A 26,423-nucleotide genomic window follows, 5' to 3' on the forward strand; every position below is an offset into this window, starting at 1 on the left:
GGGCACCCCTGCCCTGGCCGTGCCGGCGTTGCCTGCTCGGCAGTCCCTCCACTGCCACATTCCCCCTCGGTGGCCTCTCTTGGTGGTGGTGGACCCTGGGCATCCCGGCCTCCCCATGGGCCTTGGCTCCTCACGCTGCACCTCAGGCCTCATGTCAGAGAGGCTGGTGGCCATTTGGTGTCTCCCAGGGCAGGTTTAGGGGCTTCACAACATTCATGGCATGGCTCTACCAAGGGGCTTCCAAGGCCCACAGTCCTCAGGCCACGGTTTTGGAGGAGAGGCATCATATGGCGTTCCTGCTGCTTGTGAAACTTGTGGAAACACCACGTCTTTGAGACCTCTCCCTCTCTGCCAGATCTCTCTGATACATGGGTTTGAATGTTACGAGGGAAGGACAGACATGCACAGAACGCAGTTACAAAAACCTCACGTTTCTGTAGAAAATCGAGCTAGCAACATATTTTTGCATTCTTTTCTTCCTTAGCATTTAGCATCTACCTGAGTCACAGCTTCACATTTCGCAACTTTTTTTTTTTCTTCTATTTCTGGTTAGTTTGCTTGCTTGTTTTTGCAGTCACCGAGACTTTTCTTTTGAATTATCTCACGTCTCCAGAAGCTGGAGTTTTAAGATAAAGATCACGAAGTAATGACAGTCAGCAACACCATGCTAATGAAAAAGAACTGGTACGTCTCTGAGGGTAACCGGTACTTCGAGATGTTTTGTCCATGAGGAGCTCACTTAGGGTGCATGTCTGGCATGCCAGAAGTGGGACTCTCCCATACAAAAGCTGGGAGAAGTGCATGATAATATGTTTAACCGCCCGTCCTTGAGCCTGGATAATTCCACTTCTGGAATGCCTGCCCGGCTGTGGTGCGGGGAAGGGGGCTGCTGTAATCCCCAAAGGTTTGGTTCTGTTTGGGTGACTGCCTGTACCCAAGAGTGCCTGGCAGGAGAAGGGCGTTCAGCAAATGCCTGCTGGCTCCTGAGAGCATCTCTGTACAAATGCAAGAGTTTTGCATTTGTGGTATTTGGGCAGATGGATTTTTGTCTGCTGATTACCGCAAACTACATGCGTATAGAAAAATCTCCCATCAGACTCCCTCCAGTTATCAGATAAGATCATTTCAGAGCAGTAGTCCAAGTGAGCTCAATCTCAGTCACCCGGTGAGGAATGGCCACACCTGGATTCCCTGATTTCTGGTCTTCCATTCTTTTTCTGGCCCTCGTCTGTGCTAGTCTGTCTGTCTGAGCCCAGGGGCTCTCTGGCCCCAGCCCTAGAGCTGTTGCTGAAGAGCAGACTCCTACGAGATGTTTCCTTCAAGAGGCTTTGCCCCTTTCTGGGCTCGTGATGCCAAGCTAGCTGCTGCCCACAGTGGTGGGTCCAGACTAGCAAATGTCTGCATCATCCCCTCTCTCCTTTCTCCCCACAGATCTGGTGAGCAGCTATTCTATGACCCCCCCTACTCTTAGCATCACCGAGGAGGAACACGTCATCAACGCCAAGGATACGCTGACCATCACCTGCAGGTAAGGCACATGGCTCTGCCTAGACTGCTCTTACCTGGTAAGTGTTGGAGGACCAGGCAAGGAGAGCCCACCAAGGACACCTTGGCTGCAGTACACCTGTGAATTAGCACAGCTGACTAGAAATCTGCCACATTCACCAAGTGTGAATTAATCTAATTAATTAATTGAAAAAGAAGCAGAAGATGTCTCAGAGGAGATGGTGATAACCTCTGCTGTAGTCTTGCAGGCAGAAGGAAGATAGAGGAACATTTGCGTGATCTGATAACTTCCTTGTAAGCTCTTTAGGGAAACTGGCCTTCCTAACTCTCCTTGTCTTTCTCTGACGTTGCTTATTCTTACCTCATCAGGGGCTGCTAGGGTTGTAGTTCTGGTTTCTAAGTCTGGCAGGTCATTTTGGGGGTCATTGAGAAATAACTATGGGATAAGGCAAGGCTGCACTTAGTGGTGGCTGCGAGAGGCTTCCAGCTTTTCTAGGCAGCTGGGATTTAATGCTCTGCCTTGTACACGTGGTGGTGTAGAGAAGCCCTGGCTAGGCCAGGTGAATAATTCTGTGAGAGGAGCTGGAGAATCTCTGGTTGTTTTGGAAACTGTGGCTCTGAGGAGGCTATGCGCCTGAACTGATTTGTCCCATGCTGAGACACTTGGCTGTACATGTTCTCAGCACTATCCCCTATCTTGGAAAGAAAAAAAAAAACAAGTGGGAGAATTGACCAAGGTCAATTTTCCTGACAAAGCTGGAGTTTCCCTTCAGCAGCTGAAAGCAGATCCATGCTTGGGATCTGAGTGCTAGGGCCCAATGGGGGTATAAATTCAGCGTGGGCCTCAAATGGGTGTTTCCCAGTGTTATATATAACCATGGAGCAATTACTGCAAACACTTGACTGGCATTGTGCTCATGTCTTGTCACAAACATATTTAACTTTTCCTGGAACAGATGGCATTGCTTTTACTTCATGAATCAGTTCTTAGCCAGGGGAGAGGGACAGAGGAGAGATTGTTGATGGCCATACTGCACTGATTTCACTCAGTCTGGGAAGCTAAGCGGTTGTGGGCTTGTTCATATGGTGACCTGAGGAGCCATGGTGTGTGCTAGGTTGCAGGAACCACATGAGTTGGAGGACTGTGGTCAGCCATATAGCTGCTGTGGGGGGCACAGAGGAAGAGGGAGGAGTCTGGCGACTCCAGTGCTCTGCCACTGCAGTTCTCTCTGCAGAGGGACGCGGGAGCTGACACTCTGTTGAAACCTTGGAAGAGGAGAGATTCAGTGATGTTATTCCAAATGAGCTTATAACCAGGCCAAACCCTTTCTCAGCAGTGGCCCAGGGAGGGACACAGAAAATGGTTTCAAGAGCATGGGAGAGGTGTGCACTGCCGGTGCCCACAGTGAACCCTGTGCAGGCACCCCAAGGACTCTGCATCGGGCAGCACTGCAGCCATAGCCTGGCATCTGGGGCTGGCTGCTGCGGGACTGGTCCCATGCTGCCACTTCCCTGGGTGATTGCCATGGAGCGGGGTGCCTAAGAGTGCTGCACATGATGGAACAGACCTGTGTTCTTGCAGCAGCTTAAGGCGGAGGAGCTGATGGGTAACTGGGACGTGCAGAGACAGCCCTGTATTGCTTGCAGATTGAGCCAAGGCTAAAGGACGTACTGAAGTTAGAGGTGTGGTTAAAGAAAGTGTCTTCTTCAGTCAAGCATGAACATAACTGTTTAGCACCATGAAGCGGAAAGCCTTTATTTTCGGGTAACCCTCCTGGACTGGGAAGGACAAGATTGCCCTTTCCTTGTGCACTTGTTAGGTATCGATTAGTACAAAGGAAAATCACATGAAGTGGATAAAAACCTTCTTTCCAGTGCAGACTCTGCGTGGCCTGCCCTTGCAGGGAGCACTGTACAAGATACAGAGGCTCTCCAAGTGACAGCAAGCTCCCTGTTTCCTGCTGCAGTGCCAAGGCTCATCTTTCAGGCTCACTAGGCGCTATCCATACAGCATGCTGGCATGGACACAGCTGAGATAAGGAACATCCCTACCCCTGGCTCCCAGGTGCTGTGCAGGACTGAACTGGCCAGCAGAAGAGGAGCAGGACCATCTGCAAACAGTACTAAAACCCATGCACCCTCTGCCCACATGCTCCATGACTGCCCCCCACCTCTGCATCCTGCTATCCTAGATGTGCTCCTCTGGGATTGTGCAGTGTCCTTCACACCATCTGCAGGTAGACAAGTCTCAGCATCTCCTGCATGGCTCAGAGGTTCCCATTCTCCCTCTGAGCTCTCAAGCCTGTGTTTGTCTAATGTCTTGAGGAGAGGATTTTGACTTTGGGACACTATTACTTCATTTGAATGAAAAGTAATCTTTCCTGGTCCCTGGATCTCTAATTACACCCAGCTGCTTCTCCAACCTCTTCTCTGGACCATGGCCCACCCTGGGAAGACCTGGCTTGTGTTAATGGGAGCTGAAAGGAAAAACATGCAGACCACCAAGAGAACAGGCAAAGAAGAGGATGGTGGGGCAGGGTAGGGCAGAAACAAATACGAAATCAAATCCAGGATCCAGGGATTCCCTGCTGAACATCATGTTGGAGGTGGCTTCAGTTTGACCCTGGTCTTCCCTTGAGAACAATGTCCTCTGGCTGCTCTTTGAGCTGCCCTGGAGCCAGGAGTACGGGCCTGCTTGAAGCAGTGCTGCAGCAGAAAGCTGAGCTCAAAACCCACCGCGTGAGACTCCCTGGAGACCTTTCAAGCTTTACCCACCGAGCGTGAGAGTCCCGCAGCCGGCTACACTCTCAGGCTGCCTTGCAGCAGCCTGGATCTCACACACACGCAGCTCTGCAGACCCCCTCCTACTCCACAGCCCGCCTAGCCTCATCGGTGACCAGAGTCCATGCCAGGCCATGGGATAAGCGATGCCTCTGGAGCTGGGCATGCTTAACAGAGACCCAAAGACACAGCACACCTGCAAGGAGCCACCAGATGCTGGGGCTCTGCTTTTGCAAATGGTGTCACATACAGGCATGTTCCCCCCGTCACCCAGTGCAATCCACCCTTGAGAGGTCCAGACAGAGGAAGGAACCAGTGCAGGAGCATTCCCCAAAATACACATCATGTCAGGGCTGGCTGAGAGCCCCAGTGATGTTTTGATCTAAGCATGTGGCAGAGCAGGGCAAAGGGGCTGATGCCCACATGGACAATGCATCTTTTATCAGCTTCCATCCCGAGAAGGAAGGAAAGAATATTGTGAATCTCTGCATTCATGCCCTCGGCAGCCTGCGCTGGGGGAAAGCGGAGAGCTTGTGCTGTTCCGGCTCATGAATATTGGAGCAGAGCCCACAGGAGCCGGCTGCACAACAGCAAAAACCTGCAGAGGGATTGACTTGGTCCTGGCTGTGCCAGCCCAGCCCCAGCCATCCCATCCCATCCCATCCCATCCCATCCCATCCCATCCCATCCCATCCCATCCCATCCCATCCCATCCCATCCCATCCCATCCCATCCCATCCCATCCCATCCCATCCCATCCCATCCCATCCCATCCCATCCCATCCCATCCCATCCCATCCCATCCCATCCCATCCCATCCCATCCCATCCCATCCCATCCCATCCCATCCCATCCCATCCCATCCCATCCCATCCCATCCCATCCCATCCCATCCCATCCCATTCTGTCCCATTCTGCAGTTGCTGGGCACTCCAGTGGAGAGGGAGTGTCACCCAGCTGTGGTATTTAGAAAAAGAAGGGCAAGGTTGTCCTTTGCTGCCCCATGACTTGTTAATAGAGCTGACTCGCAGATGCTTGTGGGTGCGCAAACCCTACTCTGGCAGAGAGGAAGTATTTGACCACAGAGCGCTTTTGGCTCCCGTAGAAGAAGTGAGCGCTGTGGTGGGGCTGAAGGAGCCTGAGGGCAAGGCAATGCCCCGCCATGGCTGCTCCGGAGCAGTGTCCAGGGACACACAACACCTGCTGCTCTTTCCTACATGTGTGTGACTGCTGTGAACATCCTCTGTGGTGCTGAGGAGGGATCTGTCTTATCCCAGCTAAGCCACAAAGCCACAGCCAGCTTTGCCCATCATACCACGCTTGGGAGCTTCAAAGAGGATTGAAGAAAAGTGGTGCCAATTGCAACGTCTCCCTTGAAGAGCATCTGTCCTGAAAAGATTTAGGAAAACAGCTGTGGAGAAGCCTACAGTGCATCTGTTTCCAGCTGGCATCAGCAGGCTCCATCGCCCAGAGGCACATTATCACAGAGCTGAAAGAAAACAACTTGGGAACAAATCTTCGAAGGTGACAGATAGGAGGGAGGGAACCATCCAAAACTGCTGCCTGGACCTTTCCCCAAATGCAGAAGAGGGTAGATTCAGAAATAAACCCAAGTGAGCCTGGCTTGCCCTCATCTCTGCCTTCTTCTGATCCTCTTAACACACTAGCGACACTAACTTGGGCTCACACTAACGCCTACACCTTCTGTGTCCCCACTGAATCTGGTCGAGCAGCACATGATGCAAGGAACGCCTTAGTTTAGAGCTGCCCACAGGCTGGTTGGCAGGTCTGTTTGTACTGGCCCATCCGTGTTTATATAAATACGTGTCACTCAGCTACTGCTAGCCTTGATGGTTAGTAAAACAAGTGGATCTGATAATGCGTGAAAATCCCAGTAAGTAAACAAACAGAAAGCGGAAACGCTGGAGACTTGTACAATTACTCTGCTCCACGCGGAGTGCCAAAAATGCCTGAGCAAACGCAAAGGGCTTTGGGGCTCCTTTGCGCAGTCGGGGTCCGAAGCTCTCGGCTCCGGGTTGAGAGTGGGGCCAACCTCACAGTCTGTGCCCAGCACAGCAGAGCAATGGGCATGGCAGAGGCCACTGATTGTTACTGGTTTGGTGATCAGATTTACTATTATTTTTCCCTGCGCATGCATAGGATGGAAAAAACTCAAAATTCAAGAGTCTTATTTTTATTGAAGTGTTCATGAGACTCTGATCCTTTGGAAAAGCCTGCCATGATTCATGGACACAAGCTGCTGGAGCTGTGCTTCCAGTCCTGCCCCAGGCACTGATGGCATTTTTCACTGAATGCAGAAGCTTGAGCTGGGTCAGAGGGGCTGCGTGGCTGCCCCCAAGGGCACGTCACTGCCTCCAAAGTCCTTGTGCTTGGTGACACGGGGAGAGTGCAGCACACTGTCTCCAAACTCATCCGCAGTGACCTGGGCAGCGGGAGCTGGAAGAGAGCAAAGGCTGCAGGAAGACAAATGAGCTGCTGAAGACAAACACAAAGGGGCAGGTCTTTCCCCCACACTTGGACAGAAATCCTGTCCTCATTGCGTCTGAGCCATTGTGCCCTCCAATGGCACCTTATCTCGCTTCCTCCTCACTGTCCCTTGCTGACTGGATCCAGCTATTGGTGACAGTCACTGTCTGGCTGCGCTTAAAAGCATCTGCCCGCAGAGCTGCCCTGGCAGAGGAGCTGCGTGTGCCAACATGCCTATTCCCAACTTGCATAATAGATGAACCCAGTTTCCCCTAATAGAGCAAACGGTGCTGACAAAAGGCCATTTTTACCCCCACAGCTGTCTCTTGCGATGTCTTCTTTTTTCCCATTTCTTTTTTTGCACATTCTTAAGTGACTTTCAGCTACACTGGCAAACTTTCAAGTGTGGACTAGGCTTTCCTCTGAAAGGGGCTCTGATTTCACAGAAGGAAACTTCCAGTATGGAATAAAAGCTTGTTTTGTTTGTAGTAAACAAGCGCAGTTATAGCAAGCTATGGTGGCCTGTGCGTACATGTGCATATGCAAGCCTCCCGCTCTGGAGATCCTTGGCTATATATAAATACACACGTGCACGTTCTGTCTGGGGGTTTCTTGCAGTTCCTGGACTTCTCCGTTTGTCTTTGGGCCGCTGGTGAACAGGCTTTGTGGTTGTGCCCTCGGAGGGGTGTCTGTAGCTCAGTGTCTCTGCAGAGGTAGGAAGGGGCAGCAGCCCTGGGCCAGCCAGGGGCTCGGGGGGTCAGAGGGACTGCAGGGTGCTGTGCAGAGCAAGGAACCCCCTCCCACAGCAGCGGGGAAGGAAACAGCTGGCAGCTGGACAGAAGGTGGTCGGCTGAGCCTCCCCTTGTTTTCTCTTCACTGTCTTTTATCCCTGACTCCATCCTGCTTTTCTCTTTCTCATTTTCTTTCCAGTCTGCTCTCCTTCCCTCATTCTCCTTCCCACTCCATTCATCACACCACGAGCCCCAGCCAGCAGCTGCACTGAGCCAAGGGAACTCAACACATCCATGTGTTTTCTTAATAGCTCTGGACCCTTTTAATAATGAGAGGGAATAGAGAATAAATGGAGCCTTTCCCTCAGGGCCCTATGTGGCTCCCTGTCCTGGCATCAATACCAGTAGGACAAAGTCATGGGAGGGGGAGACCTGCTTGTGAGTGGGCTGATGTCTTACAGCCTAGCATGGACGGAGAGGTGGCCCGGAGAAGGGAACGAGCCTGTGCTTGCCCAGTGGTTAGTAAAGCTGCTTGCCACCTCCTTGAGCCTGTATTTCTCCTTGGAGGTTAGCCGTTCCTCCATGCCGCAGCCCGAGAGCAGTGGCTGGCTGGGCCACGTGCAGATGTGCGCAGAGCCACGCAAGGCAGTTAAATCCCCACTGCGTTCACCCTGCTCGGTCCAAAGCTAACTCTCCTCTTTGCCCATGTCTAGAGGCCAGCACCCCTTGGAGTGGTCGTGGCCTGGGGGCAAGGTGGACCCTGCTGGGAAGGAGAAGGAGACCGAGTTCGTAGCCTCAGCAGCCCCCAGCAGCAGCCGGGCAATCCGAGAAGACGACTGTGAGGGGACCGGCACGAAGCCGTACTGCAAAGTCCTGGTGCTGACGGAGACCCAGGCGAACGACACGGGTTACTACCGCTGCTATTACAAGTACATTGATGCCAAAATCGAGGGCACCACAGCAGTCAGCGCCTATGTGTTTGTGAGAGGTAAGAGCCATCCAGTGATGTGCGCTTTCAGGCTAGGGGAGCTCGGGGCAGCCTATGCACCAGCATAATATCAGAAAGATTAAAAAGCCGGACGTGCCCCCCGGCCTCAGGGCAGAGAGTGGCTGCTGCAGGCTCAGGGAGGGGGCCAAGGGTTGGCTCCCTGCACTTCGAGGGAACAAATATCCGTCCACTTCTAGGGGATGGCGGCAGCGCCTGGGATTCAATTACGTCCCGGCCCGGGGGCATCGCTCCAGCCAGGCTGGAATGCAGGAATTTAAGGAGTGAGAGCCGAGCCTCAGAGACGCTTCACTGCTAAAAAAAGCACAAGAGTTAACTTCTGGGCAGCTGGGGGCTCTCCGAGATGCTAGCAGCTAGGGGTAGTAATGTTCTGTAAAGCTGAGACTGAGAGAGGGAGAGGAGGAGTGGTAGAAACATGCCACGTGCAGCCTCCTCCTGTTCCCAGGCTGGATGGCCCTGGAGCCACTTCACCGTGGCAGACCCAGATGCTCCTCTCCACACTGTCTGCACAGGGGCTGCCCGCACAGGCAGGGTTATAAGACATGTTTTGGAGGAGGAGGGCTGTCCACCAGGCTTGGAGCTAGAACCTCAGCTTAGCAAGTGGCTGCGGGGCCAATACTCAGATTCTCCGTGCCCCAGGGGCTCCTCCTCCGCCATCTCCCCCACTGCTCGCAGCACGCTCCAGCAAGATAAACGAGCGCTGTCCCCTGGAAACAGTTGGCTGAGCTATTTCTCTTTCCGCCCCCATTTATTAGTTGGTGCAGTTGTCACGAGCCAGGCAGGTCATGACATACAAAATGCATTTTTCAGAAGTCCCAGGGCAAAGCCAAATTTGCCTCTGCAACTATGCAGAGAAAAATGCAGGGGCAAATCAGAAAAGCTGGGCAACTGCTGGAGAGGAACTGGGGTCTATTTGGGCAATTGCCTCCTCTTCCCATGGGCTCTGCTGCCCATCCTAAAACAGGACAGAGCTTCCTTCCCTGGATCGCAGACATATTGGACAGGGGTGTTCAGACACTCTAGAGTGTTCTATCGAGATGGAGGCAGAGAGCTTCTTACACACACTGAAAATAAGTGCAACCTAACAGGCTTACATGCAGGGAATGCATTTGCAAGAGCCTGATTTTCTGTGTGATCCAGCAAATGCCACTTCCTTCTCCCCCTTGTCCACTTTCTCTCACCCCTGGCCTCATCTGCAGCTCAGTAATGGCTCTCCTGTTTACCAGAGAGCAGCAAGTGTGCACGTGTGGTGTAGCTTAGGGGCAATAAATCCCATGCTGTCAGGGCCCATGGGACTCACAGTGCCTGTGGACAGCGTGTGTGCAACAGATCCAGCCAACACCTCACAGTGTTGCAGTGGTGTTGAACATGGCTACACAGCACATGTTCATACTCATTCCAATCAGACTGTGCCCTGTTATGGCTATCAAGCATCCAGGAAACCTCAGAATCTGCCTTTCCAGACAGGACAGGCTTTCAGGCAGGAGAAGAGACATGTCAGGAAAACCCAGGCATACGGTAACCATAGCCATTGCAGAACATCCAGATAAAGTCCCGCCTGTTCCTGCTGAACTGGGCTGCAATGTGAAACTGTCCCTCGAGAGCTTGGAAGGGCTGATGTAAGTGTTGGGGATGTTTGGAGACAGCATGATCAGACCACAGATTTATCCATCAACCTCGTTTCTCATGTTAAGAGCTTGGTGGAATTGCCAGGAACAAAATATCTGAGCTTGGCTGGAAAAATGGGTTCTTCTGTATTTTACCTGCAGCTCAGTTCTCAAATGAACTCTCCACACATATGTCTCATTTCTCATGTGTCTGGTTAGGTGTGTATTTTATTACAGCTACAGATAGTGCTGTAAACATACAGAATGCCTCATCAGGGTGGAATGGGATATGTACAGCCCCCATCTCATAAGGCTTAGCATATATTAATGAAGAAGATGCTAAATTATTCCCATCCGACCCATTAAGACAGCCTTACAGAAAATATGTGATGTGGTCAGAGAGGGGAGTTAGTGTATGAATCACAAGCTCATTGGCAGCAGGACCAACCCAGTAAATCAGTTAGTTAGTTCTTGGCTGCCATCTGAGCTTGGAGGAGACCTCACAGTCTCTTACCTCTGGCAGTTGTGCACCTCCTCCCCCTCACATGCCCAGGGCTCGGGTGGGGAATGAGGAACATGTTCACATGCGGAAACAAATCTGTGATTTCAGAAGACAGCAATCCTGTGGCAGCACAAAAGCCCAGGAAATAAAGATAAGAATTCTCTGGGCAATCCGTATTTTCATAAGAGCTGACCAACATGTTTCCTGTGCATGGCTTGTTTCACCTAAGCTGTGGAAAAAAGCGCTTCACCCAGAGTAGGTCTTTGCAGCATGACTATCACTGAAGCAACAGCTTTACAGATCAAAAATTAAAGGAATTCCCTTATGCACTTAACAGTGGGAGCACTGGGTTGGATTGGGTTGGGCCCAATGTGATTTGAACAGCAGGATCCCCAAATGGGGATCATTACCAAATTCATCTTTGACTTGTCATTTTAGACAGGCAGCTTTAGGGGTTGGGTAGCAGAAGGAAAGAGTCTAAGGTTGGACAAACAGAGGCCCTCATGCTACAACCCTGTGAAATCAGTGGTTTAGCTGCAATCCAGGTGAATAAAGAGTAACTTTTAAGGCCGCTGGGATCATTCGGTCTGATTCCAGCATACCAGAAGCCATAAAATCTCCCCTAGCAGGTCCCTGGGGCAGCCCCACGTCTCCCAGATGGGGAACCACCACCTCCTTATGGAGCCCCCTTCACCCAGGGGACAATTTCCATGAACAAAGCCAATCATGACCACGTGCTGGGTGGACATTTCCAGAGACATGACTCTAACAGAGGAAAACCACTGGCAACACCAGGCATTGGAGACACAAGGGACCAGTCTCTGTTCAGAGCATCCTGTGAGGCATGTGTCCCTGTGGAAATGGGCAGGCAGGGGCTGATACTACAAAAGAAATTATCTGTCAGTGAGGCACTGCCAGAGGACACCAAGCAGCCTCACAGCTCGTTGTCTCTTCCAATTTTGTCTTCATCCCATTTAGTCAACCTGGGTGGCTGCTGATTCTATGCACTGTTTGGGAGAGTCCAAAGAGTAGAAAAACCCTCAAACCAAAAGTGCTGCCAAGCAGACAGGTGAGCTGGTGCCTCAGCAGCAGCTGGCATGAGGCACTGCAAGACAAACCTCACCCTTCCCACGCTCTGGCCAGCCATGGCTTGGGATACAAGTGTATTTTGCATCTTGGTCTCACCAGCTCTTTCCAGTGTATCTGAGAAAGAACCAGAAATGGGGTCCGTGCTGCCCTGTTCGCTTGCCATCTCTTTGGGATCAGGTTGGTCTTTGCGCTCTGTGGCTGGATGATGCCTGGCACGATGGGTCAGGGCCGCAATACATCTCCTTTATATGCTGCTGTCAACTCCCTTCCACCGTGGAGCCCTGCCTGGGCTTTTCTCGTTCGACGCAGGCAACACACTGAGCAGGACGGGGCAGCCCCTTCTGCAGACACTTTGCTTCTTGGTGCTAGCTCCACGTGGAGTTTAGTGTAACGCCCCTGGCCTTGCTAAGTTGTTTCACTGATTAATTTTGGATGGTTTTGCTCTTCCTGTCAATATTTGTGCTTGCAGCTGTTGGGAGGCAGTGGGGTGGCAGCCCTGGAAAGCTCAGCTCATCTGTTTATCTGCCAGCCGGGATGGCTGCAGGATGACATCTGCATACCATTCCACTGCGGATCACTTCCTTGCCCTGGAAGGTCACGCTGCCTGCCGCTGCACCAGGGCGGCACAGCCCCACACCATCCCTGCTGTGGGGCCATGCACAGTCACCAGCTGGGCAGGCGCTGAGCCCAGGATGAGACCCACCAGTTTCACAAAGGGTCAAACCCAGGCAGAGACCTTGAGGGGGCCAGGAAAGGGGAGGTCATTTCCAGCACTGCCCAAATGTCACACAAGTGCCGCTTCACCGGTACGGTGTTTGGTGCGGAGAAGCCGGCTGCCCCAGGCGCCTGCCTCGGCTGCTCCCTTTGCATTCCTGAGCTCCAGGTGTCTCCTCTGACTGTCACAGGTTGCAGATGAGGCCATCCAGCTCAACACCACTCCCTCTGGCAAGTTCATGCTGTGTTAAAAGAAAGCCAGAAAGCCTCCTTTTCTTCTGGTTTGTCCCTTCCCAGTTCTTTTCTTGCCACTGTTTAGTTGTTCTTCTCCTTATATCTCTTCTTCAGATTTTGAACAGCCATTTATCAACAAGCCGGAGACCCTCCTCATCAGCAAGAAAGAGAACACTTGGGTACCATGCCTCGTGTCCATCCCAAATCTTAACGTCACACTGGTCTTGGTGAGAGCTCAGCCAGTGGGAGACTCTGGACTGACATGTATTGCATTTGTTCTGCATTTGTAATTGCCTGAGTGGAAGCGGGACAGGCACTGCCAGGAATGGAAAATGCATGGGATACATTTTCCATGGAAAGTACAAGCCACTGGCTTCCTCGTTTTATTTGCTGGTTGAAGCTGTGCTGTCTAGTCCCTTTGGGCAGACCCCACGGGTTTCCTGCCAACCTTGCTTCTCTTCCCTAGAGCTCTATGAACAAAACAAGACTTTGTTTTAATCCCATTTCCCCACAGCATCCCCTCTTTGCTCTGGTCTCTGTGATCTACAAACCCTCTAGGTGGTCGGCATCCCCACAAGGGAGGAGGCTGCAGCCCTGGGGCTGATGACTAAAAACAACTCTGTTACCAGTTTGCTTGTGCCTTTTTTTCCCTTTTTTCTTTTTCTTTTTTTTTTTTTTCCCCCCACAATGCAAATCACCCTTCCAGGATGAGTGTTACTATTGTACAAAGGCCTCCAAGCACACTCTGGGGGCCAGGGGCCTTTCCCTTGCCCGGGAAGGACACTACCCAAGGTCAGCACTCATCCTGGTGAGGCTGATGTTTGGGACATCAGCATCAATTTCCTTAGCTATCTCTATAAGTTTCCATTCCTGGAAATCTCTGGCCCACTCTGCAAACGGGGAGGCTCGTGGCGCGGGATACGGCTGCTCGACTGCTCAGGGTATAGGGGAGGCCGCAATTCCTAGATGACAAACCCTCGGGGGGAGAGGGCGGGAGGCCAGCACAGCATGATGGTGCATCGTTTCTTCTCACAAAAGGGATGCGTTAGCCAGTGCAAAGCCTGGAAAGGGTGGGGTGGGAATGTTGTTACCCTCTTATTTCAGTTGGCAAAATGTTGATTTTTCCAGCAAAATTCCCTCATCCACCCTGATGGGAAAAGCACTTTCTGGGACAACAAGAAGGGAGTGCAGGTACCCACACACTTGATCAGGGACTCCTTGTTCGTCCAGTGTGAGACTGTCATTGACAAGAAGGTCTTCAAATCCAATTTCTTCATCATCCATATAGCAGGTGAAGATTTGGGAAGGTGCAGGGGGGCAGTTTGGAGGGCTCTGAAGTCCATCAGGGTGGCTCATGGGGTTGTTATGGTCCTCTCTAGCTACATAGACTCTGCATGCTGCTTATATCTCCTCTGCTGTGTGCCAGACAGAGATACACCAAGCAGCAGGAGATCATACCCAAGCCTCCTGTAACTGCATAGTCTGAGTCAAAGAGTTGATAGATCAGAAATGTCTTTTCGTTGCCTCTTCCGCATCAGGGAGCGAGCTGTACGACATCCAGCTGTATCCCAAGAAAGCCATGGAGCTGCTAGTGGGAGAGAAGCTGGTCTTGAACTGCACAGTGTGGGCCGAGTTCAACTCCGGCGTCCGCTTCCAGTGGACTTACCCTGGCAAACAGGTACCAGCAAACAGAGTGGCTCCCCATGCACTGAGCCACTTCTCTCTGAGTCATTCTCTCCTCTTCACTGTTCTTCTTGGCATCACTGGCAGGGCCAATGATCCTAACCACACTGTGCCCTGGACATCTCGGTCAGAGTGCTTTCCCATTTTTCTCTCCTGCAGCAGAAGGCAGGCAGAGGGAAAACCCCTTTTCCTGGCAGAAAGCACTGTCCTTGCCGAGGTGTTATTGCTCTGGGGCTCCCCTGGGCAAACACTGGCTTCAATTCCACCAGTGCAAATCCAAAGCAAACACTGTTGGCTTAAAAGGAGCTATTCTAGCCACACAGCCCTGGTTACTAAGAGCCTGCAAGGGGGTCCCTTCCCCGCTGTGTTTTCCCCCTGTTGTAGCCTCTGGTTCTTGTGAACAGTGAGACAGCGGAGTCCCCTGAGGGCATCATTCTGTTCATGTACCTACAGGGCTCCCAGCCTGGTTACTGGGCTGCAGATCAGAGCAAAACGTATGCTGAACTCTGACCCCAGCCTCAGGCGGTCAGTTACGCAGGGCTCGTTGCCTTTCCATCCCTGACGATAGCAGTCAGTGGTGGAGACGCCTGTCCAGGGATAGGTAAGCGCTGGGCAGCAAGAAGTGCAGACATGAGGAGCCCATCTACACAGCCCCATCCCATTGATGTCTTTCATCCCCTTCTCTCTGTCGTCTCCCACAGACGCAGCGGGCAGTGATGGAGCCCGAGCGCCGGTCCCTGCAGACGCACACAGAGCTCTCCAGTATCCTGACCCTCCACAACGTCAGCCAGCAGGACCTGGGCAAGTACACGTGCACCGCCACCAATGGCGCCCAGATGCTGGAGGAGAGCACCGATGTCATTGTGCACGGTACGGTGCCTTCTGCTCCCTCGCAGAGCCACAGCCAGAGCCGAGTAATCCCCAGACTGCTTAGGAAGTGCTTGGCCCAAAGCTCAGTAGAGGGGCTCCTTACACCTCCGTCCCACTCCGCTTTAGTGAGACCCAGCCTTCCTCCAGTCCTGCAGCCCTTCTGTGGCCCAGCACCACGCTGGGAGCATGATCATACTCAGCAAGGTGCCAGATGACAATATAGAGAGATGCAAACACCAATTGGCTCAAATGCCAGTGGGATGGCAGGACACACAGGTCTCATGGCCCTGCGGCAGATGCTGTGTCCCTGAGGCATGGCTGACCTGGGAGGCACCCAGCTGTGTACAAGGTGCACACCATTGGCACTGGGCAGCTGTCTCCTGGCAGCAGAAAGTCATGGGGCAGTACAGCCTCCCTGCGTCCCTGATGGCTCCCAACAGCGAGGCAGAGGCAGCTCTTCAGCTGCCAGGGTCATAGCACTGTGCTGGCCTGCCCAGCCCTGCCTGGCACCCGCTCCCTCTCTCCCCTTCTGCTCCAGGGATGGAGCCCTCCTGGGATGTGGAAGAGGGGCTGGGGGCCGTATGGGCAGATGGGACAATAGTGGATTTTGGTTATTTTCGATGAACACATTCATCGTTGCAGACAAGTAGTCATTTTCAACTGCACTGCTACAATACCTCGGCTGTCCTTGGTCCTTGCTGTTGGGCCCTGTGGAGACCAGCAGAGCTTGGTGACTGCCTGACCCTTTGTGCTCTCCTCTCCTCCATGCTCACCTTTTTTCTTGCAGAAAAGCCCTTCATCAACGTGGAGTGGAGGAAGGGCCCAGTGATAGAAGCCACCGCAGGAGACGAAGCCGTGAAGCTGCCAGTGAAAGTCGTGGCTTACCCCCCGCCAGACTTCCAGTGGTAACGCACCTTTCTTAGCCTGAGCCACCCCCTCCTCTCCTCCTTCCCTCTGCCAAGTAGGGAAGCCTAGCCTGGCCTCCTTGCTAGGTCCCTCTGTGGCCAAGATTGTCCCAAATGTCACTTTCTTCTACACATGGGGGTCATTTCTCCCACCTGCCCTGGCTGTCAGCTGCACAGCTTGGGACGGGAAGAGGTGAGGTCTGGGGGAGAAGCAGCAAAGGTCATGGCCTCACTTGGCAGCTCTGTGCTGTGTGGAGGGGCCAAGTGGAGCTCCCACAGGAGCTGCCCCTCATCCCCCTGCAGCGGGGGTCACAGCTGCCCAGAGGAGCAAGAGAGTGGGCCAGGTTGTGCACCGCATCATGCTGCACTTCTGCCAGAGCTGGCTGGGAGCTGGGAGCTTTGCACCTGCACACTGCGCAGGGCAGAGCTACGACATCCCCAACCCCACACACATCCATACAAGACAATGCACAGACCCATAACTCGGGTCCAGGGAAAGCCCAAGGGTCTCTCCAGAGAGGTCCCCAGTGCTAGCAAGGGGCGCCCTGACTGTGCTCTAGTGGGGACCAGCAAACCCCTGCCCAGCTGCCAGTGGGACACTTCCTCCCCACGGCTGCATTTTCTCTCTGCCTCCCCGCAGGTACAAGGACGGGAAGGCAGCTGTCTCCTGGCAGCAGAAAGTCATGGGGCAGTACAGCCTCCCTGCGTCCCTGATGGCTCCCAACAGCGAGGCAGAGGCAGCTCTTCAGCTGCCAGGGTCATAGCACTGTGCTGGCCTGCCCAGCCCTGCCTGGCACCCGCTCCCTCTCTCCCCTTCTGCTCCAGGGATGGAGCCCTCCTGGGATGTGGAAGAGGGGCTGGGGGCCGTATGGGCAGATGGGACAATAGTGGATTTTGGTTATTTTCGATGAACACATTCATCATTGCAGATAAGTAGTCATTTTCAACTGCGCTGCTACAATACCTCGGCTGTCCTTGGTCCTTGCTGTTGGGCCCTGTGGAGACCAGCAGAGCTTGGTGACAGCCTGACCCTTTGTGCTCTCCTCTCCTCCATGCTCACCTTTTTTCTTGCAGAAAAGCCCTTCATCAACGTGGAGTGGAGGAAGGGCCCAGTGATAGAAGCCACCGCAGGAGACGAAGCCGTGAAGCTGCCAGTGAAAGTCGTGGCTTACCCCCCGCCAGACTTCCAGTGGTAACGCACCTTTCTTAGCCTGAGCCACCCCCTCCTCTCCTCCTTCCCTCTGCCAAGTAGGGAAGCCTAGCCTGGCCTCCTTGCTAGGTCCCTCTGTGGCCAAGATTGTCCCAAATGTCACTTTCTTCTACACATGGGGGTCATTTCTCCCACCTGCCCTGGCTGTCAGCTGCACAGCTTGGGACGGGAAGAGGTGAGGTCTGGGGGAGAAGCAGCAAAGGTCATGGCCTCACTTGGCAGCTCTGTGCTGTGTGGAGGGGCCAAGTGGAGCTCCCACAGGAGCTGCCCCTCATCCCCCTGCAGCAGGGGTCACAGCTGCCCAGAGGAGCAAGAGAGTGGGCCAGGTTGTGCACCGCATCATGCTGCACTTCTGCCAGAGCTGGCTGGGAGCTGGGAGCTTTGCACCTGCACACTGCGCAGGGCAGAGCTACGACATCCCCAACCCCACACACATCCATACAAGACAATGCACAGACCCGTAACTCGGGTCCAGGGAAAGCCCAAGGGTCTCTCAGAGAGGTCCCCAGTGCTAGCAAGGGGCGCCCTGACTGTGCTCTAGTGGGGACCAGCAAACCCCTGCCCAGCTGCCAGTGGGACACTTCCTCCCCACGGCTGCATTTTCTCTCTGCCTCCCCGCAGGTACAAGGACGGGAAGCTAATTCCCAAGCAATCTCAATCTTCAATGCAGATCAAGGATGTGTCGGAGCAGCATGCTGGGACATACACACTGGTTCTGCGGAACAGGCTGGCAGGGCTGGAGAAGCGCATCAGCCTCCAGTTAATCGTCAACGGTAAGGGAGGGGGCCAGGGGGCCCCCTCATCAATGGCTGGGGCCAGGGGGAGAGCGCTGAGCCCATGGCCCCAGCCTTTGGGCTGCTCTGAGACCAAGTCCCCATTACTGTCCTAAAGCAGTTGGTACCTACGTCATCTCCTTCTCCCCCATTGCTGAGGGATGCTCTGGTTACAGTGATGCTGGTTCCTTGTGGCCTGGGTGATATGGCACAGTTTTGTTCCTGGCTCCATCACTAGGGGCAGGATATGTCCTTGCTCAGGGGCCATTTCCCAGCTGCAGCTGGAGATGCTGCTGAGGGTGACCCTGACTGATGTGGACTTGAGGGCAGGGCAGCTGCAACACACATGAAGCGTGGAGCTGGAGCAGTTCCTCTGGGTGGGAAGCTCCTAGGGAGTTTTCCCCCAGCAGAAACTTGACCCTGTCATGCAGGAACCAGATGCCAGCGCAAAAAGTGCTTGGAGGGGCACTGCTGCTTGGAGATTTGTCTCCAGCAGGCTCTGTATCCCTGTGCTGGGGGCTGCCAGACAGTGCTTTGAGCCCTGCAGCATCCAGACAGTGGCACTCTGCAGAGGAAGGAGAAATTACATCACTTGAATCTGCCTAAGCATAACCTGCTCTGCCTTGCAGGCCTGAGCTCCCCAGGAGCTGCCCTGAGAGCCATAGTGCTTTAGTGCCCAGTCTCTCTATAGATGGGCCTGGGGAGGGCTGTGCCTGGCCTGCGCACGCAGCAGCTGAGCCTGCAGCTGCTCATGGCATCACTCTGATCCTTGCAGTTCCTCCACGCATCCATGAAAAGGAAGCCTCTTCCCCGAGCATCTACTCCCGGAGGAGCCCCCAGGCCCTCACCTGCACAGTCTATGGCATCCCGGCGCCAGAGGTGATCCAGTGGCAGTGGAGGCCGTGGATGCCCTGTCGGATGTTCTCCCGACGCAGCCTGTAAGTGCCATTTCTTCCAACACCCATGTCTTATCAGGCCACCAGCGTGGCATTATGGGCTCCTTGTGACTGTGGCTGTGTCCCAGACCCCATCTCATTTTTGCCCTCCCTGCCACAGCATGGCAAGAGGAGGACAGCACCAACTGATAGCCTGGGGCACTGTACACCCACTCAACCTGTAGAGAGGCAGAGTGGAGCCCGCTGGAGACACTTGTGCTCTGTGTGGGAGTTTTGCCCAGCCTGGCTGGTCCCAGACACCAAGGGCTTCCACAGCTTCCCCTGCATTTTCAGCCATCTGCATCTGGCAGGGGATGCCCATGGCCCGGCCACACCTCGCAGCACCTGCAATAAAACCGCTGACCACTGTGCTAATGGGGAAACTGAAGCAGACTGCAGAAGAAATTGTCACAGCCCCTTGGTGAGACCCTGAGACAGCAGCTGGGGCTCACCCCATTCCTGCCCTAAGGTCCCTGTATTTTTTTGGTCCTTCATCTTCTGCTGGGTAATGATGGAAGCAAAAGTGCTCATAGGCAGGGGAGCAGAGCTGCTGCATGCGGGGAAGAGTTACTGAATCTGGTGAAAGTGCCAAATCTCTGCCAGTTGCCGGGATGGTTTGCCAGGAGAGTGTTTGTGCAGGCAGTGCCAATAGGTAGGCAGGAAGGGTGTGTGCCCACTGCCTGTGCCCTGGGAAGCTGAGGCAGCACCAAGTGGGGCTGCAGTGGCATTTTTTAGTGGCAGCCTCACAGGAAGAAGGAAGAGGGATGCTGGGGAGTTGTAGCCAGAGCAGTCAGGGCAGAGGACATCAGGGTGCCTGGAGGAAGCCAGGTCTCGCAGCCCTGTGCAGGCTGTTGCCAAGCCAGGGACACCAGAGAGCTCTCCATCGCATGCAAGTGCACTGTGGCCCTGTCAGGAAGCAGAGGGGCCCATGAATTATGAGCACTGTCTCCCAAGGCCACCATATTTCTGCCTAGCATAGCTCCAGAGGATGCAGGAGGCTTCTTTCTAGCTTCCTGTTGTTTACACAGCTCGCCGGTGTGCTCGCCCCACCAAGCGCTCTGCCCCTCACTGCCAGCACACACCCTTGCCACTGCTCTTGGGTGTTCAGCTCCCCCCTGCTTCCCTGTCACTGTAAGCCTTCTCCCTCCACACCTCCCACCCTGGATTTTGGGCAGACCCTCCCATCTCCCTGCCCCACCTGCATTTCAGAAGCACCCTGCAGGCTGCAGCATCCCGGGTCACGGACAGATTTGGGCACTTCTCTCTGCTCGCCTGTCTCAGCCTGAAGAGGTACCACCATGTCCCTGTGAGACACCAGCAGCATCTCTACTTGGGATGTTTCCCTCCTGGTATTTGTTGAATCAGGGGCAGCAGGAACACCCTTGGGTGCTGCACCGTCTGCTCTCCAGGCCAGCACCCAGCCAGTCTGTGACATCCCTGACTCACAGTCCCAGCAGGGGTTTAAGGCCTTGTTGCTGAGCCAAGTGGCATCAAGAACTGCCCCAGGCACACATGAACAGATTTCACCCCTGCCTTTCTCCACCCTTAGCAGGGAAAGATGAAACCACAGGCCTGGGGGTGAAGACACTGCCTGGGACACCAGTATCTGTTCCCTGCCTCAATTTTCACATCTATAGATGTTTGCCTCACTAGTGATTGCAAAGCACCCTTATAAAGCACATTAGAACTGCATAACCGAAAGATCCAGGAAATTTTGCAGAGTTAGAGGACAGGGGCATCAATTCTCAGACACAAAGCTATTTTTGCTGCCTTTTTACCAGCTGACCTTCTCTCCATCTCTCTCCTCTTTCTCCTGCTCCTCCCTGGCTGCTGGATTAGCAATAGCAGGCACCGAGCAGCAAGGCGCCATCAGCGAGACCGGATGCCCGAGTGCAAGGACTGGAAAGATGTGTCGCAGCAGGACGCGGTGAACCCCATCGAGAGCATTGACACCTGGGTGGAGTTTGTGGAGGGGCGGAACAAGGTGAGGCTGTAGCCCCAAGACCATCCCGGAGTGGGGAGCTGGAGACAGGCGCCCTCGGAGGGGTCCTTTGCAATCAGCCAGCAAAAGCGGCCTGGAAACGAGCCTGGCAGAGACAGATTTGGGGAGGGCTTCACACCTCTGCTTCTAAAGTAAACTGTCAGCGGCTGTTCCCAGCTCTGGGGCTCCGCAGTACCAGGCAGCCCCAGGGCGAGGGAGAGCTGTCATCTTTGAGAAATTACCCTGCGTCCAGAGAGGCTCCCACTGGGGCTGACTGTGCAGGAGGGTTTACACTGATTGCTGTTGAATGCAGGGCACCCAGCTAGGGAGGGCATGGGGGACGTGTGCTGTGGGGGCTCCCGTGGCCATTTCTGAGCATTCCTGCTTGAGCTGTTTTGGGAGAGCCAAACCCCACAGAGCAGCCTGGGCAGCTGGGAAAGGAGAGCAGGAGCCACAGACTGACCAGGAAATCTCTGGCCTTGGGAACGTGCATGTGTGTGGCGGGGCATTTCATCCAGCTGTTCCCATCCTGGTGGGGCGAAGGTGGTATGGAGATGCTGGTGTCCATCCGCTGCTGGTTTGTGAGTGAGAGCACGTGTGCCCCACAGAGCCCACTTCTCCATCACAGCGTTTCCTCTCTGGAAGGAACATCTCTCCCTCATTGCAGCGTGTGTGTGACCTGCAAACAGCCAGACACTGCTTGCTGCCTGTTTCTGTCTCTCTGGTAGCCACGAGTGTCAGGTCTGCGCCGTGACGGGGTTCCTGTTCCCGCTGGTGTCGGGCACCAGCCGCTCACAGAGGGATGCAGAACAAACAAACGGGCCCCCATTTCCGAAAGTCACTTCCTGTTTTCCTACACACCTCCAAAGGCACTTCCCGTCCCCTGGCCTAGCCGGGAGTTCATCACTCCGCCAAAAGGGTGGCAGGGGCAGATGCTGCTCCTCCCAGAGCAGCCAAAGGGAGAGGCAGGGATTGGTGTCCGCCGGGGAGGGGAGCAGGGGTGGTGGGAGTTCCTGGGTGAGAAGCCCTTGTGTCCCCCTCCAGATGTGATTCTCGTCTTGGTCCCTTTTGATGTTTCCCTTTTTTCCTCATTCTCTTCCTCCTATTCCTCAGCTGTGTCTTTCTCATTCCATCTATTTGGTTGTAACTGTCCTGGAGGTCCAACTTAGGTTGTGCAGCCCAGGACATGCAAGAGCTCTGGGAGAAGAGAGCTCTTCCACTTGCGGTGCAATGCTATCACCTCACCTCAAATTTCTCTCCGTCTCCTTCTCCTTTCTGCCTGTCTTCTTTTACCATCCTGCTCTGGTTTTTATTCTGTCCGGAAAGGCCAGAATGAACCACAGGGTGTGCAGTGCACAGCCATGCACTGCAGACAGCAGGATGATGTCAAATCCAGAAACCGCAACTCAAACATAACAGTGCAGATTAGAAGGAAAATCCCCAAGAAACAGGAAAGGCAGCACACAAAAGTGCCAGCAATAGTGTCACTTCAGCTGTATTGAATAACCCCAAGAAACGGAAAAGGCAATGCACAAAAGTACTAGTAATAAGGTCACTTCAGCTGTATTGAATATGCACTGAATGAATGACTGTTCCTTCTGGTTAACACAAGCTAATACATTGCCACTTGGAATGGAAATGCTTCCCAAAGTCTACGGGATGAGTAGTAAAGGCAAAGTAGTTTCCCTGTAGGAACACAATTTTTTTGCATTTTAAACATTGTCTCATTAGAGGGATTTTTGCATGTGATTACCTTGTCATTTAAACTGGGAGGGAGGAGAAACCTGTGCTTTAAACTGCCGATCTCCTCTAAGGGGAGTGCTTGTAACACATTTGGCAGCTCACACGTGAGCAGTGTGAGCCAGGAGGAGGAGAGCAGCCTTACTCCCCAGCTGCCTTTCCTGGATTATTTGGAGGCAGCATCTCCTGGGTCCATGCTCCCAGGACAGCAGCCTGGCTGTTTGCCCAATCTTAGTCATGTCTTGCTGGAGGGAGGGAGGAGGAAGCTTTTAGGACCATGTCTATGTAAACTTGGAATTTAAAGTGAGAAGATGACAGACCTTCCTGAACTGGTGAGAGCTGGGATGCTTTCACAGGTTTGATTTCCCCTTACGGATAAAAGGAGTGCTCGCAGGTCTGTAGGTATCTGTAAACTCCAATGAACTCTGTGGGACACTAAGCAGTCACTTCACTGCAGAGGGCTCAGGGAATCAAAGCTTTGGTGTCCTTTCCCTTTCTCCCCACTGTTATAAAGTTTGGCAGGAGCTTAGGCATCCCCTCAGCCCTGCATCGTGTTCATGTCCCCCTTGCTGGGCACAGGCCCATCCCCGTGGTGACCCAAGGGGCTTAGCAAGAAGTTTGCTTCCATGGAGAGGCATCTATGCTGGCTGGGCTCCATAAAAAGGAACAGAGATCAGGAATAAAGCCATGTTGCTGTTGCTAGAGCCAGCAGATGAGGCTTGAAATGCACAAAGGGCTATTTAATAAGGGGCTATTTTTGCATAACCCTTTCCCAGGTACAGCTGCCGCCTGGGGCCAGGCTTGCTGTGTGCTTTGCTGTCTGCCAGAGAGCAGCACCAATCCTACTTCTCTTCCCTCTTGCTCTTCCTAACTCCTCCTTACGCTCTCTTCTCCCATCAGACAGTCAGCAAACTGGCCATCCAGGAGGCCAACGTCTCAGTCATGTACAAGTGTATCGCCTCTAATAAAGTGGGTCGAGACGAGCGGCTGATCTACTTCTACGTAACTAGTGAGTACTGCGGACATCCCCTCCACCTGCATCAGCTGAGCTCTCTGCTTGAAATAGGCAGGTCCCTAGATCTGCCAGGCCCTGTCATCCACAGTTGGCACCTTAAACAGTGACCGGGAAGCCATCAGGAAAGCAAGGCTACCCCAGAGCTCTGCTGAGTGGCAAAAGCCTGGAGCCCTGGCAGCAGATAGCTCAGGCAGAGTTTGGCAGGCAGACCTAGAGATGAGCCTTCACTGCCTGTGCCTAGGTCCTGGAGCAGCCCTGGCAGGTCCTGGGCTGGGGATGTCCTGCTGGCTCAGACCCAGACAGCTCCCTGGGATAGGGATGTGCCTGGTCCAAGAGCATCCTCTAGTGGCACTGCCCGACCCCCTCCCAGGCAGGGTCCTGCTGGCCCGAGCCCCCCGGCAGGGTCCCCACAGGATTTTGGTGGTGGGAGGAAGCTGAGTTTGTAGAAGCCAGAGCCCAGCAGTGTGGGCTGGAGTCGTGGACCATATGGGGCTGCATAAGCTTCCTGCCAGCGGTACCCCATACTGGCGGGAGTCTGTCCCTGTCCACTGGGGACAGGGAGCCCAGCAAGGGCACAGCAAAGGCTTATCTTCGTGCTTCTCTGGACAGAACCCAGGAGCCTGGGCTCATGGCCCTCATAGTTAGTACCTGTGCTGTCAGAGCCACCAGCTTTTGTGGAGGCAGATGAACACCTTCAATCGCTGCTCCAGTAATGCTCTATGTGTGCAGTTGTCCAGCCTGGCTGTGTAACTGCCTGCATGTGTAAAAGTAGGCACGTGTGAAATCCAGAATGCTGCAGCTGAGCTGAGAACAGTAACAGCCTAATTCAGACCTCCCAGACTTGTTTCACTTGTGACCCCATTTTAATTTGACCCTGGGACAAAGCATATCTCTTAGCACTCATCGGGCTTAAGCTGTTGGTTGCTAGCAGTTTGCATGTCACAGTTCTGCTCTAGATTGGTTTCCTTTACCTTGGCTGAGGATAGGGGAGTCTCAGAGAGCTGAGCCCAAGGAGACAATTTCATTGTGTCTGGCAGCTCAGCCATGAAAACTCATTCACATGTTCATTTCCTTCCTGAAAGCCATTCCAGACGGGTTCGAGATTGAGTCCCAGCCCTCGGAAGAGCCCATAGAGGGGCAGGACCTACAGCTGAGCTGCAATGCGGACAACTACACCTACGAGAACCTGCAGTGGTATCGGCTGAACCTCTCCAAGCTCCATGACGAGGAGGGCAACCCCCTTGTGCTGGACTGCAAGAACGTCCACCACTATGCCACCAAGATGCAGGGGGAGCTGCGCTTCCAGCCCGACTCCAATGACGCGACCTTGCTGCTCACCATCCCCAACATCTCCCTGGGCGAGGAGGGAGACTACGTGTGTGAGGTGCAGAACCGGAAGACCCGGGAGAAGCACTGCCACAAGAAATACATCTCTGTGCAGGGTGAGGGTCCATAGGGCAGGCGGGAGTGACGGAGGAGAGCTGGTGCTCTTGCTGCCATCAGCTTCCCAGTCCATCCCCAGGGGAAGCCACACAAGCAAGCTAAACTCAAGGTGGCAAAGGCAGGGCACCTGGGTTCTCAAGACACCGTTCAGCAGGGGTCAGAGACCCAAAGCCCCCCACGAACACAGAAATCCTTTTGATCAGTCAGTTTCTCGTTTTTCCCTCCTCCTCTTTGTGCTGCTCCTCCAGCCCTGGAGATCCCCCGCCTCAAGCAGAACCTGACAGACATCTGGGTGAACGTCAGCGACTCCATAGAGATGCGCTGTAAGGTGGACGGCAACCACGTTCCTGAAATCAGCTGGTACAAAGACGAGAAACTGGTGGAAGAAGTGTCAGGTACAGTGGGCTGGGGGTGAATCAATGGCAGACATCATGTCCGGTGGCTGGAGAGCTGAACACTGCTAGGTTGTGGGAGTTGCTGTGCCCAGGCAAAGGCACCCATTCTCTGAATTGGCTGAACTCTGGTTTTAATCATGTTCTATCCCAGTTTTATGCAGTCTCACCAGCCAAGTCTATGCCCTAGGGCCTGGCTCAGCACTGTCTGTGCATGTGCGCATTCAGCTGGAGAGCAGAGAGAGAGTGATAAATCATTCATCTTCTTACTCCCAGCCCAGTGCCTGGCATCTCTGCTCAGGCAGGGACCAAGCCAGATCCCATGGAAGGAACATGGGAAGGATCCAGGCACATTGCACAGGGAAAGGAACAGGTCCTGGAGCTGAAGCAGAGCTTGACACACCAGCTGGACTGCCTGGGCACCGTCCCCATTCAGCGTTGTCTGTGGGGGTTTCATCCCCTCCATACACTGCCTGGGGAAGGCCCCTCCAGGGTATTGTCCAGAGGAGGGCCACGAAAATGATCAGGGGGATGGAACACCTCTCCTATGAAGAAAGGCTGAGAGAGTTGGGGTTGTTCAGCCTAGAGAAGAGAAGGCTTCGGGGACCTTATTGCAGCCTATCAGTACTTAAAGGGGGCTTATAAAAAAGATGGCGGCAAACTTTTAAGCAGGGTCTGTTGTGATAGGACAAGGGGAATGGCTTTAAACTAAAGGGGTGTAGATTTAGACTAGATATAAGGAAGAAATTTTTTACGCTGAGGGTGGTGAAACACTGGCCCAGGTTGCCCAGAGAGGTGGCGGATGCCCCATCCCTGGAA

The 26,423-nt window shown here is 53.8% G+C and overlaps 1 protein-coding gene across 1 annotated transcript in view; it reads left to right on the plus strand.

The window, feature by feature from the left end:
• FLT4 (fms related tyrosine kinase 4) overlaps positions 1-26,423 on the plus strand; it is a 42,218-nt gene that overhangs the window by 194 nt on the left and 15,601 nt on the right. The window contains exons 2-14 of the mRNA XM_009286058.2: positions 1,432-1,528; positions 8,219-8,493; positions 12,772-12,884; positions 13,786-13,948; positions 14,196-14,335; positions 15,042-15,210; positions 15,998-16,115; positions 17,947-18,098; positions 18,874-19,036; positions 20,873-21,017; positions 23,655-23,763; positions 24,852-25,211; positions 25,461-25,607. Of these exons, the coding sequence (XP_009284333.1) occupies positions 1,432-1,528; positions 8,219-8,493; positions 12,772-12,884; positions 13,786-13,948; positions 14,196-14,335; positions 15,042-15,210; positions 15,998-16,115; positions 17,947-18,098; positions 18,874-19,036; positions 20,873-21,017; positions 23,655-23,763; positions 24,852-25,211; positions 25,461-25,607 (2,151 nt within the window). The remainder of the gene's footprint in view (positions 1-1,431; positions 1,529-8,218; positions 8,494-12,771; positions 12,885-13,785; positions 13,949-14,195; positions 14,336-15,041; positions 15,211-15,997; positions 16,116-17,946; positions 18,099-18,873; positions 19,037-20,872; positions 21,018-23,654; positions 23,764-24,851; positions 25,212-25,460; positions 25,608-26,423) is intronic.

This window comes from Aptenodytes forsteri, unplaced genomic scaffold (assembly GCF_000699145.1).
Source record: "Aptenodytes forsteri isolate BGI_AS27 unplaced genomic scaffold, ASM69914v1 Scaffold54, whole genome shotgun sequence".
NCBI classification, from domain to species: Eukaryota; Metazoa; Chordata; class Aves; order Sphenisciformes; family Spheniscidae; genus Aptenodytes; species Aptenodytes forsteri.